We start from the raw sequence: 13,423 nt of genomic DNA on the forward strand, positions 1-13,423 counted from the left end.
TGCATGCCTGGGTAACACCGGTAACGTTGGGAGAAACGCATTTGTTGCAACGAAGAGAAGTGCCACATTTGTCCAACTTCTGTTGCACCCGATGCAAGCAACGAACGGCCTGCCATTCTGGTGGAGGACCTCAACAATCGGCGCTTTGCAAATGAAATCAGCTTCTCGCGTCTTCACAAAGTCAATACAGTTACGATAGCAAATGCTATTTTCAAGTGACAAAGGACAATTAAACTATAGTGTAAGCCTGAGCGCTACCTGCTGATTAGAGTTGGAGATGAAAGTGTTCCGATCTCTCCTGCTGCACCTCCCAAGCTGAAGACAGCATGTATTATGCAGAATATTAACAGACATTTAAATCTGAGTCTTAGCGCTATAAAGAATGAGTTGTAACCTGGCTGTGAACTCTCTCATGGCAGGAATTTCTGAAGCATAAATTCCTGAAGGTTAATCACATGAGTAGCGGTTAGGCGTTCATCAATACGTGTTTGAGAGATGAAACGTAATATTGTACATATTTGTGCATCTTGCAACTTCATACCTATCAAGTTTTATAATGGAACCGTCCACTAAAGATGGACGGTAGTGATCGGCGCGAGCAGATGGGATGAATCTTTGAATCACCTAATTCTGCGTATGCAATCAATAGAAGAAGTCAACATTTGTTTTTCAACATCTCTTTACAATCCAAGCTTTATATCATGCGCAGTGTAGATTTTTTTTAATTTAAAAACTAAGATAGAATAAATCATGCTTTACATTGTGAAAAGACCATACCTTTTCATCAAGGAAAAAGAGGATGATTCCCGTAACCCCTTTTTTTTTATGTTGCGCGAATCCCAGCGAACCACAGAAAAGGAGGAGACGACCAACAATGTATTGGGAAGTCCTACCAAATCGGAGAGCATCAAAGGTTGAGTGATATCTGATTGGGCAACAACAACGTCAGAGGAATACATTCTTGAAGGAGGCGTCTGGCTTTTGGCAAGTAGATGAAAGATTAGAAGGTGTCGGTGTAGGGGGATTGGAATCGCAAACTTCTCTTATTTATAGGGTTTGAGTTATCCTTTTGGTTTCAAATCGAATAAAGCTTGGATTGTAAAGAAAGGCAGACAAAGAGTTTGTGGGAGTAAAAAATTGTACGCTGAGAGAAAGGAAGATGAACAGGAAGACCATCTTTATTGGGAAAAAAAAGGAAGAGGAAACGTAGATGATATTCGCGAGACAGAGAATATAATGATGATGTGGCACTATAATTTATTTTTATTGGCTAATTTTTTAATCTGAGGTGGCATCCCTCTCCTTTGAGGATATATTGCTTTTAGTATAGTATAGATAACGATGAAGTTTATATCTAATCATTAGTCTAACGGATATTGTTTCATTTAATATCATGAGTCCAAAATCATAAATTCACTTAAACAAAAGACATGTTCTATGCTTAAAAAGTTGTGTTGTTTCATAAACTTAACTATTGAAACTTTTCATAATAAAAAGTTATATATTTTCAATAGCTTGACCATTTAACCACTTCATAATAGAAACCATTTAAGAATTTATACATGGACTATTCCTCCCATCACTCACCATAGTTTTTTTTTTTTATAATTTACTGCATGTTGGCTATGTCTTTCCTAATTAATTAATAATTAACTGTCTGTTGGTGGTATGTTATATAAAAGTTCAATTAGATAAAGAAAATTATGTCTTCATTCTATGAAGATTTATATATATTTTGAAGTCTAACATATTTTTCATATAGTAAGATTTTTCGCACAAAAACAATTGAATCCATTTAATTTTAGAAAAAAATAAGATTTTATTTAATCATTTATTCTTTGATAGGCCTATAGGCTTTTCGTTCTATTCACAACCCCATTTATTTATACAGCACTAAATTCACAGCAATCAAACTTTAATAAAAATTTCAAAATCACAGCTCTTTACATAACATACAGCTGTCTACATAGCCAAAAATCCAGCGTAATTTTTTGGAGCTTTCTTTAAAATTCTAAAACAACAAAATCTAAAGCCACATCAAAAAATTTACAGATTTATTTCTACAGCAAATTTTTTAAATCTACAGCCATTACCAATCGAATCCTATATCAAATACTAGGGTAGACCCGCCTTACAGGCGGGATTTGATGGGTTGATTTTTATAAAAAATGTTACTTTGTGTAAATTTCTTTTTATGTTAAATTTGGTGTGAGTATGATTATTGTGAACACCAAATTTGAATTATATAACTAACTAATGATGACCGAGTACTTAGTATTGTTGGATTTTTAATTTTGAATTGAAAGAATTTATAGTGTGGTAAGTTAGTATAAATGTTTTGGTGAATGTTAGTAACTGATATTATTATCAATTTTTGTTACTTGTTTGGCTTTTTGTGCTATTTTTAGTTATATTTACTTATATATAATGCAATTGATCGTGGTTATAAGTTTAATAATAAATAAAGAGAAACGAAAAAAACGCAACAAATGTATTATTTTGGACAATCTAAGCACAGTACGCAAAAATGAGAATCATTTTGACTAAAATATTGCGTCTCAAAATGTAGAGCATTTTGTGTTCATGCGGATCCAGTAAACATGGTTTAGATTTGGTAATAATGATTATAGTGAATTGATATTATATTTAAAAAATCACGGTTTATGGATATAGTATGGTTTATTAACTGAACAAACCAAGCGAACCAAAGATGCTGCTTTTATTATATAATATAGTAGTATGTTTAAGGGGTTTAATAATATACATAATACAATTTTATTGATATTTGTTTTTTTTTTGCCTACAGTCCAATTTTAGGAAAATAAACAAAACATACTTTGACATTTCCGTCGACAAACATCTGATTTAATATTTACTTATTTAATAATATTATGGTTTAATAATTTACTTTTAAAGTTTTTTATTACTATTATCTTAATTGGTCTACTAATTATTTTTCTATATTTTTCTACTTTTTGTTTTATATTTCATTAGGGGACTTAAAATTTTTATGCTCATTGCATATATCTAACTATATATATAACTTTCCTTATAGGGATTTGTTAGTTATAGTTAAATTACTCTTTCTAATCAACCATTGAAAGTTTTACAGTACAATAATTGAGAAGTTTGACTAATTAAACTATATTTTTTATATTAAAGAGTAATTTGATTTACACATAAATATGTACGATAAAGTTAATATTCTCTTACTGAATGTTAGTTATAATTTTTTTCTACCTTTCTTGCTATAATATTCATGAAAGAATATTTCAAGTACACATAATAGTTTATTTAATTAAACATGGGTTTTTTTTTAATTTATGCTGGCTCTTTCTTTCTGGTGTCTTTGTAGTATGCATATAATTCTATTATATATTTGTGGATATCTTGGATCTTTAAAACATAGTATATATATATATATATATATATATATATATATATATATATATATATATAATATGTGTCACAGACTCTTTATATGAAACCTTAAATTTAAAACAATGTTTAAGCGTTAAGAAAAAGGTTTTCATAAAAGTAGCAAATGTAAGACAATAAGAGAAGAAGGAGTCCAGTCTTTCAAAATATGACACTTAAAACACTGGTGAACGACACCGTCGTCGAAGCCTATAATTGTTGAAGAACACATTGGCTCCTTTTCCGGCGAAGAGAGTGATAAAGTCAGTACTTGAGAACATACAGGATCAGAGATAGCGTACCAAGTAAACCAGTTCAATGCTAAGCTAAAAATATATGTATACTATAAATATAATGTATACGGGTCATGTGTTTAGCTTCTTAACTATTATGGAGCCGCAGGTACTGTGTGAGCATTATATTTATATTTAGTATTTGTTGAATAAAATGCAAATGAAGGGAAATATCGAATATGAATGGACCCATCGCATGTTTAGTATATGTTGTCGTTGTCAAATTGGACTCAAAATATGCGGATGATTGCCTACGTTAAACATGATCATATTTACAATCATGACAGAATATAGAGAATACTAACTTGAATTAAAAAAAACCATATAATACCAAATATTTCCTAAATGAGATATATTTTATATTTGGTATCAAGAAAACCAAAACTATAGAAGTAGGAAAGTGTAAAAGTCAAACTTGTTAATAAAGCAAACACCAGAAAAGGAAAAAAAAAACAACATAAACGACTTCAGCATTAAAAAACACACAGGAAAAACTGCGTCTTGTACTCCAATCCTCTTCACCTATGCCTTGCGTGCTTTCTTCACCTTCTCCGATGCTACTTGCGCCTGGCTAGGTCCACCAGTTTCAACCTTAGAAGGCACTGTGATGGCATCGGGGTTGTCATCTCCATTGTAAACGTCGCCTCCCTATTTGATAAAAAAAGTCATATATATCTTTATACCGAACAGCCACGTATCTGGAAAAACCTTACATTCTTTAAACCTTACATTCCATAAACCTTAGATTATCAACAAATGCAGGCTGCAGCACACGGTCACGCTCACTGAGGATGCGCGAGACAGTAAAGGTCTGATGATTTGCTGTGAATTTAAGTGAACTCACCCTCACCTGGAATGTGTAGGTCTTACCAACCATGTCTCACACAAATGGCGGGGCCTGTGTTTCCTCCGGGTTGACACCATCACCAGCCTGAGCAAAGAGTGGTTCAATGGAAACTGTATGAATAAGTAGCCAGTAAAAAAATATGAATTACAGTTGATAAAGTACATACCAAAAGATGGTCAGCTTCAAAGGCCCTCATGTTGTGATGTTTGGTCATTACCTCGTCGAAACAGACAAACAAAGCTTTACCAGTTTCATCTGCAACGGACATCTCCACACCGTACCTAGCGGACAGAGAACATACATCAAATCCTAAAGGTGAGTTTGCACTAGGTCAGAAATTTAATGTAACTGAATAAGTTTCCGGAAATTAGCACATACCGGAGGACACCAACTGCACTGGTATTGTTGCAAGGAAGACATGTGAAAGATGATACTGTGCACTAAAGTTGATTGGCCCAGTTTGAGCAGGAAACACTGCACCATCCCTTCTCCACCTTTATTTCAGTTACTCTTCTGGTACAGATAAACACCTTCAGCTTCACCACCAAAACCCGACCAAAGACATGATGGCTTTACCACATCAGTCTCAATGATCTGATCCAACGTTTTTGGAGTTTCACAGCAGAGTAAACCCCAGTCGAAACGTCTCAGCTTCTCGTCAATCAGGTCTTCTCTAAAGGAAGAAGATGGTAGATTGATGATAACTCTCAAAAAAGGCCAAAACTTGATGATGTCTTGATGGCAAATCTCTTAGAGATTCCCGTCCGTGTGATCAAGAACCAGAAGAAGCTTCGTGTGAGAATTCGTCGAGTAGTGATGTTTCCTTGATGAATCTTGCCATGAGATTAGTCCAGTTCAGTCTTAAAACTTCAAGAACTTTCTTCACAAACTTGTGAACTGAGTCCTTTTCTAGAAGATTCATGCCTGAATCATCAAAAGCTAGCAATCTAATCTTCTCTTCTACTGTTTCTTCTTCCAGACGTATCCTCTCTAGAAAAGAGACAGGACTTGGTTGCTCCTGCTCTTGTTTCAGGTCTTGAATGTTTATGTCTCGTCTTTCTAGATCCGAACTTGATTCCTGGAACAATTTAGAGCATAAGTTAAACATCAAATCTGTTGTAGAGTCATAAGAAATGTCTTCTCCTGTTCTCAGAGCTTACCGCTGATGAGCTCTCAAGATATCTTAGACTTGTGTACTCAGCAGAACCTGTACAATTGTGGTTGAGAGACCTTACAGTGGAGTTGTGAGGATTCGGATCAGAAACCTCCTAGTCCTTGTCCACGGAGCACAACTTGAACCTCTCTCTTCTCTCTTTGACTTTTATTTGCCAGCTGCTCAACTCATTAGGACCTTCATACACCGGTTTTATCACATTGTGAAAGAAGATATCAAACATCAAAAGCTGGGAAATGGCTCAGCCATAAATCTAAATAAACTAATAGTCAGAAAGGGAGAATTTTCACAGCCTTAAAAATACGAACATTGTGAATAGAAGATATCACACATTAAAAGCTGGGGGATGGCTCGACCATAAATCTACGACAGGAACTTCAAAACACAATGAATAATGATAATCTGGAATCAAGACGGTGGCGATGTATATAGAATATAACCGGAGATCTAATTAAAACTATAAACAAAAATATCAGTAAAATAGATTACTTGAGGATCAAGAAGGAACATATCGACTCACATAAGCTCTCCACCACGCCGGACGTTCCTGGCCTCCCAAAATCGGAGCAGGCGAACTTGAACGGAGGAGGAAGAGTGGCCAGTCTGTAGATCGGAGAGGATAACCAAATCGTTAGCCATGACTCAAACCTTTTGTATAATGATTAGTTTAGAACGAAGGATGATTATGAAAGCATGAATTCATACCTTTTTATAGTAGACTTCCACCGCATTGCACTCTCCAGGGTTGCAACGAATGGAGATCGTGTGTGAGTGATTAAGGAGGGCTTTATGAGGGGATCAGTTACTGCATCATCTCGCAGCGGATGAAGAAGATGAAAGATCGATCCATGCAGGAACAATGGACACGCGAGAGAGAGAGACAACGAAAACCCTAATCCAAAACGCAACGTTTCAGTTTTGATATTGAATGTAGAGTTCGACGGGCTGATCGTGTTCAGAAAGAAGCCCAACGACAAAGTCAAAGAAACCCCAAAACCCAATACGAAATAAATGAAACGGTGAGTTTAGAAGAAAGGGGACAGGTGTCGCAACGTGGTGAATCGAATTAGTGATGTGGCTCCTTCTCGTGAGAGAATAGTTTTCTTTATAATATTAGATTGAAAAGCTAAAATTTGTATTATATATTAATCCCAATATAAAGAAATATGGAACCAAAATTATAAGAAATTTTGTATCGATATATGATCAAATATCAACTACAACTATTTTATATATTTTTCCTCCCGATATTACTTTGGTAACTTGGTATAGTTATAACCGCTCATTGACTCAAATTCGTATAATTGAGTTTTGAATTTGAACATCTCAGCCTCTGCTATTGAAGGTTAGGACTCATCAATAATTCCTGATTCAGAAAACTAGATTGTTGAGTGGAAAACTTTTAAGTTAATCCCACTATTTGTGTATTTAAACATTTTTAGACGCAGATTCTATTGGTTTAATTTTTAATGTTAAAATTGCAATCACCAACAATTGTAATGTTTCATTTAATCATTTTCAATTGTTCATCTAAAAAACTATAATAGTACACTTAAGTGTTTTAAAAGATCACTTAAATCTCCAACAATCATTCCCATTTATTTGTAATTAGACTCAATTAATAAATAGTACATATATCAAACTCATGATAAATTAAAATGTGGATATATAAAGATGTTTATTCATGGTCTACATTTTCTTAATACTGGTCTATTACTTTTTTAAAGATAATAATACTGGCCTATTCATAAATAAAATTGTCTAAATAGATCCGAACATTTTATCTGATACCCGGATAAACGAAAACAAATCAGACAAAAAAATCCACTCCAAGACATGATAATATAAACAAGAAAAAAATCATTTAAAACGATATTTTTTTTAATATGTAATATTATAAAGTAAGTAAATTACACTACAAAACGAATTATCAGAATATTTTTAGATCTTTATAATAATATAGTCATAATAATTTTCTTAAAATATAATCTAAAATAATGAATATATAAGACATGGATTATGTGTTCATGGAACATACATAATCAGAAATGCAGTTCTGAAAAAAAAAACATACATTTTAATCTAGTAGAAGAAAATTAAGATTAATAATTTTATTATTTCATTTAGGATTTTTTACCATCCAAAGTCGAATGATCTTACCTAGTATCTTTTGTTGACAATATTTCATTTGAATATCATCTAAGAATTTATAAGCATGTAAACTATACACAATTTTTTTTCTTCACCATTTTAATAAATGTGAAAAAAATACAATGAGGAATTTATTGAGATAAACTATTTATATATTTTCAAAGATCTATACGAAAGTCGCAACTTTAAATTTTAGATAGTTATTTTAAAATATTACATTTACAAAATATTATGAATAGACACATCATGACAAAAGTCACTTTATTATATTTGAAAAATACATAATTGTAGAAGAGACACTTGTTGGAATATTTTAACAATTTTTTTAAAAAAAATTGTCTTTTATAATGAGAAGACACAACTTTTAAAACTAATAATAGTACAAATAAACTTATTGATTGGGATATTTTAATTATATTTTAGAACTTGTTGACAAAAAAATTATATTTTAGAACTTTTCCAATAGTTACATGTTGGAGAAACAAAAGTAATCTCATTTTTTATGAAAAGACACAACTCACTTATGAAGATATTATAACTACTTTAAAAAAAATCAAATTAATATCAGTTTTTTATGAAAAGACACAATTTTTAATATTAAATGGGATTCATATTATTAATAGATTGACCAACAGCAACAAAACTTGTTGAAATTCAACTTACAAGTAATGAAACCAGCAAAGCTGATTAGTGGAGTGAGATCAGAATTATATCCCCTCATTTTCCATTCCCACCTGACCACTGAATCAATGTTTGAGTTTAGCCACAACATCTCTAAACCGAACCGGAAAAGCTTGTTTTCCACTTCTGTCTTGCAACTTACAAGTAGTTCTGAAGTTAAAAGTTTATGCTTTAGTTTGGATGATTGGTAAATGTATTATTCTTTATCCAAATCTGCATCTATGACAAAATCCAATTTTGCTTACAAATGAGGTGTGATTAAAATGTACAGATGAACAAAGAACACCTTATGTTTATTTCATATTTGTCTAGATGAGATACTACTATTTGCATTCATAGAAAGACTGCTTCGTTTGCGCTTAAACCTTCTCTTGGATTCCTCTTCCTTTTCGTCAATATAAGCTAGAAAAGTCTGCAGCTTTTTCAAACGAGAACTCTCTGGTGAAGGTATATCCTTTTCTTCTTCTTCTGGCTTGTGTTTGATGAAGTTGCGGACTACCTTGACAAAGTGGATAAAGAGAGCTACAAGACAAGCGATACCACAGACAAGGAACATCCCCCAGAAGCTGTGCACGTTGAGCTGTTCTGAGTCACCTGACTGAGACCCGTGCGGGCTGCTGCAGTTAGATTTGGAAAGCCATCTGTCATGGATCCTCTGAAGCTCCCCAGTTTCAGATAGACCAAGAATTGCTGTTGACATGTCCACTGCTAAAGGAGAGTCTCTTGGGAATGCCTTTTAAACAGAGAAGCAAGATCAGATTATGTTCAAAACATGCACAGTAAAGAAGGAAGAGAGTCAGAAGATGGACTCACAAATCCCCAACCGCATCTGGTGAACTCTTGACCTCTGATGGCAAACTTACAGTAGTCTGAGAGAAAGAGATCAACATAAGGACGTTCATCAACTATTGCAGCAACAGTACCATTCTGAAGCGCAATAGCGTACTCTTGAGGGGAGCCGAGAGCCACAAGTCTTGATCTGGCGATGTTGAGCTCATCAATCATGTAGTTTTCAGCAAATGAACCAACCTGGAAGCCAATACGACCACTGCTGCTGATGAGTGTATCTACTCCTTTTATAGGTGAATTTAGCTGTTGCACTGTAAGCATCGATGTCAGACTCGCAGTGTAGCTAGATGTAATGATTAGAACCACAAATAGCCATATCAGCAGCACCATGCGACCAAGAGTGCTCGTTGTATTCTCTCCTGATAGTTTGATTTCATAAAAGATGTTAGGAAAACTTCACACAGTAACTAAGCTTGAAGGGAGTTTGAGACTTACTGTGAGAGAAAAACATGGTCGAGAATGTGAACCTGCATTGTAATAAAAGATTTAAAGCTTGCATTAGCTATAGCAACTTCCATTGATGCAAACCAATGTTCACAGTGGAAGATTGGTTAACAAATTATTGATTTACTAGGGGCCTAGTTGAGACCAAGCGTTAACAAATTATTGATTTACTTTATATATATTTTACATTTATATAATATATTCTAGTTTTTGGTTTAAATTATAAATTATTCTGATGAATTACTAAAATTAGATATACAAAACAAAAAACATACAAATTTGTGGATTTGTACTAACATTATTATTTCATTTAACAGATACTAATTTAAATTGATTTAAACTAATTTAAATAGTTTAAATCGACTTAAAATGGTTTAAAAGGATTTGAATAATATAAATTCAACTTCATCAAAATCGTTTCAACTAGGACTGATTTGCCGGGACTAGACCGATTTTTAGAACCATGATGTAGACAGTTAAGATGGCTCATGTGTACTAACCAGAGAATGGTAATGATTTGTCTCCTTGGAGGACCTCGAAACTCATCGTTTGTCCGGTGTTCAAGAATCCATATCACAGCTCCAACGACCATGAAAAAAGAAGCTGTTACAGCCCACATAGGAGGAGTGAAAGGGCGTAAGAAGGCCCAAGGATTTTCGTTAAGCGCTGTCACAGGAGCAACCACAACAAGGCCTGACTCAATGTAAGGCTGAGTATAATCCACAATCCTTGTTCGTTTTGTGACAATGGCTATATCTCCTACAGCAGCATCGAAGTCAACCCCATTGGCGACCTTGTTGACAAGATCATTGTAGTTTGGATTCTGGAGACCGTCTCCGAAGAAGATGAACTCGTGAGGAACCGGATATGAAAGCAGTTTCACCGCAGCTTCAAACACATCGATGCAATACCCTTGCACTTTGTGGCTGCTGCTTCCGTTGACCCTCGACACAAAGTCCTTGAAGCTTGCTCTATTCGGAACACCGATCCTCAACAGCTTCCCGTTGTTAGGAAAAACCCATCCACGAGGCGTAACCGATGTCCCTCCAGGCCAAGTTACAGAGTTCAGATGCTGGTTTGAGCTAGAACGGTTAGAAGGTTTGTTATAAAACGATTCAGGAGGCACAACAGAAAGACCAGAATGGTTAGACCAGTAACCTATTTGGCGAAAACGGCCATCGACCACGTTGATAATATCATATGAAGGCTGTACCATTGATCTGTCTCGATGAAACTGAACCGGACCTGTTAGACCAGACATCTTTGTACGCATAATGTAATCAAGAAGCTGTGGTCCTTCATCAAATCTGCTCAACGCACTTAGATTCAACGCTTCGCCTTTAAGGTTGCTTAACTTTGCATCATGAGAGAAGGTTAGATTACCTCCAGCTTCCAGAAATGACTTCACAGCTTGTGCAATGATCCAGACAGTATCATAAGCATACAAACCATAGACATTCAACCCAATAGTCTTGTTCTTCTTCCACCGTGCCGCAAAGTCTCTTTTCTTTCTTGAATCAGGAGTGTGAAGACGTAGTGTCAGAACTCCATTGAGAGATTTAAGATCCAGAGGGAAATCTGAGTCTACTAGAGAAGACAGCCAAGTTGTAGCTATCCAAACATAGCCTTTCTCCATCATCCCAAGTTTCTTTGCTTCCTCGAAGATCATTTTGCCTGTATTTGGGAAAGTGTTCACAACGATGATCCGAGACTCCATTCCTCGGATCTTAGTCAGCTCCTCTATGATCTCAGCTGGACTAGTAATCACAACGTCCAGTGGAAGCACCGCCTTGTAAGAAATCTTACAACGCCTCTCTTCAAGCTCATCGCCTAACGCGGTAACACCGTTTCTGCTGTTGTCATCATCGTTATATAACGCCACTACATCCGACCAGCCGTAGTATGTGATCATCTCTGCAATGGCGCGCATCAGGAAGAGATCGTTAGGTGCTGTTTGGACAAAGAAAGGGAACTGGAGTGGAGAGAGGGTAGGGTCAAGAGCCGTGAATGACAACATAGGAACAGTAAGCTCGTTAGCAAGATGAGACAGGACATGAGCCATGATTGATGTCTGTGGACCAATTATAGCCACTACATCAGTCTCCATGAACTGCAATGCTGCAACAACAATAGGATAATGAAGTGAAGTAAGTTAACCGGAAGCAATCAAGAAAATAGGTGTTGTGATGGATATGCCCTTCTGGGCCGTCCTCTACTAGAGCCAAATGTCTATCATCAGATGTTCCAACCCCTCGCTTAGTATGTTATTGTTACCTAAAACCTCACGGATTTGTTTTTGGGTACAAAGGGTTGCATACTAAGTAGAATTGGACAAAAAAAAAGAATTTATTTGGTCTAATATCCGATGTGGGACTTCGATGGCCTATTTATAGTAACAATATGGATACAATGAAAACAAGATTTTGAGTTTTTTCAGTTCTGACCTCCCATGATGCTAAGGAAACCACTGCGTTGAGCATCACTGATCATAATACGGAGCTTTGATCCACCGAGGAAGCTAGGATCAGAGTTGACATCTTCCTCAGCAGCTTTGAAAGCAAGACTTGCAGTATGGCCGTACATGGTGTTTAAACCGAATATAGCACCTACTTTAATAACACGAGGCCTAGACGTAGAAGCTCCCTCTGAAAGTAAACCAAGAAAAGCACCAAGAACAATAAAGCCCAACAGAACACAATTCATTGCTTGGTTCTTTAATACTGATCAACAAAAATGTGAACTTGAGCTAAACGCCAAACAAGTTTTCACAGGGACAGAAGCAAAGCAAGTAGGTTTTCAGTTTGAACAGTGAGAAAGGGAACTGAAAAAGTGTCACGAGAGGTTAAGACGGTGGAGATGAGTTAGAGGCAGAGATGATGCCAAACCCCAAAACTAAATAATGCTTTAAATAAACAAATAAAAAGAAAGATATATCATGAGGGCGTTGAAAAATAAAAGCTAAGAATAATAATGGCTGAAAAGGGATATAGAGTTATAGATTAAGACATGAGGAACAAGCAAGATAAAAGAAAATGACAAGAAAGGGAGAAAAGAAGAAGAAGAAGAGAAAGTTAGAGAGGCTTGTTCAATAAAAAAGTGAATATAAATAGTTGGAGATTTGAGAAAGGAACAAACTTTTCTTAGTGGGATTTGAAATTTTTTGATTACTAACAAACACAATCTATGGAGGAGGGCACAGCTTCTGGATAAAACGTGGGAAATGACATGGCCAACAACAACAAGTGGTCACCGAAACGAAGATCTCCATTTTGGAATAAAGAAAGTGACAAAACACTGAAATTGTGAAAGTGGACAACTTTCTTTTCCAAATCCGAAAACACCTGAAGATGCAGTAGAAGAACTTAAGAGTAGATGATTAAGAAAATGTTATTTATTTTATTTTTCTTCTTAATACAAAATATTTTTATTTGATTATCTATCGGTAGATAATAGTATACTAGGTTTTTTTTTAGTTGGCATGATGATCTCATATTAGAAGGAGATACTATAAGCAGCACTGTGAAACCTCATGATACAAAATGGGAGTTGTGAGTACCTAATTGAACA

The 13,423-nt window shown here is 35.1% G+C and overlaps 1 protein-coding gene and 1 long non-coding RNA gene across 3 annotated transcripts; both read right to left on the reverse strand.

Annotated features, from left to right (window-relative positions):
• Positions 1 to 11: 11 nt before the first annotated feature.
• LOC111201463 lies at positions 12 to 6,214 on the reverse strand. The gene is made up of 10 exons (XR_007315149.1): positions 6,040 to 6,214; positions 5,718 to 5,908; positions 4,936 to 5,635; positions 4,724 to 4,838; positions 4,440 to 4,641; positions 778 to 4,358; positions 542 to 630; positions 395 to 440; positions 259 to 315; positions 12 to 171 (listed from the first exon to the last, which is right to left on the reverse strand). It is a non-coding gene; the product is annotated as an uncharacterized LOC111201463 (long non-coding RNA).
• Positions 6,215 to 8,744: 2,530 nt separating this feature from the next.
• Positions 8,745 to 13,217, reverse strand: LOC106430764 (glutamate receptor 3.1). Of its 2 annotated transcripts, none has more exons than XM_013871572.3 (5): positions 12,301 to 13,217; positions 10,357 to 11,974; positions 9,848 to 9,879; positions 9,377 to 9,663; positions 8,745 to 9,296 (listed from the first exon to the last, which is right to left on the reverse strand). In XM_013871572.3, exons 1-5 carry the CDS (start codon positions 12,557 to 12,559, stop codon positions 8,862 to 8,864), a joined length of 2,631 nt encoding a protein of 876 aa, XP_013727026.1. In that variant the 5' UTR covers positions 12,560 to 13,217; the 3' UTR covers positions 8,745 to 8,861.
• Between the last annotated feature and the right edge of the window lie 206 nt (positions 13,218 to 13,423).

This window comes from Brassica napus, chromosome A7 (genome assembly GCF_020379485.1).
Source record: "Brassica napus cultivar Da-Ae chromosome A7, Da-Ae, whole genome shotgun sequence".
Lineage (NCBI taxonomy): Eukaryota > Viridiplantae > Streptophyta > Magnoliopsida > Brassicales > Brassicaceae > Brassica > Brassica napus.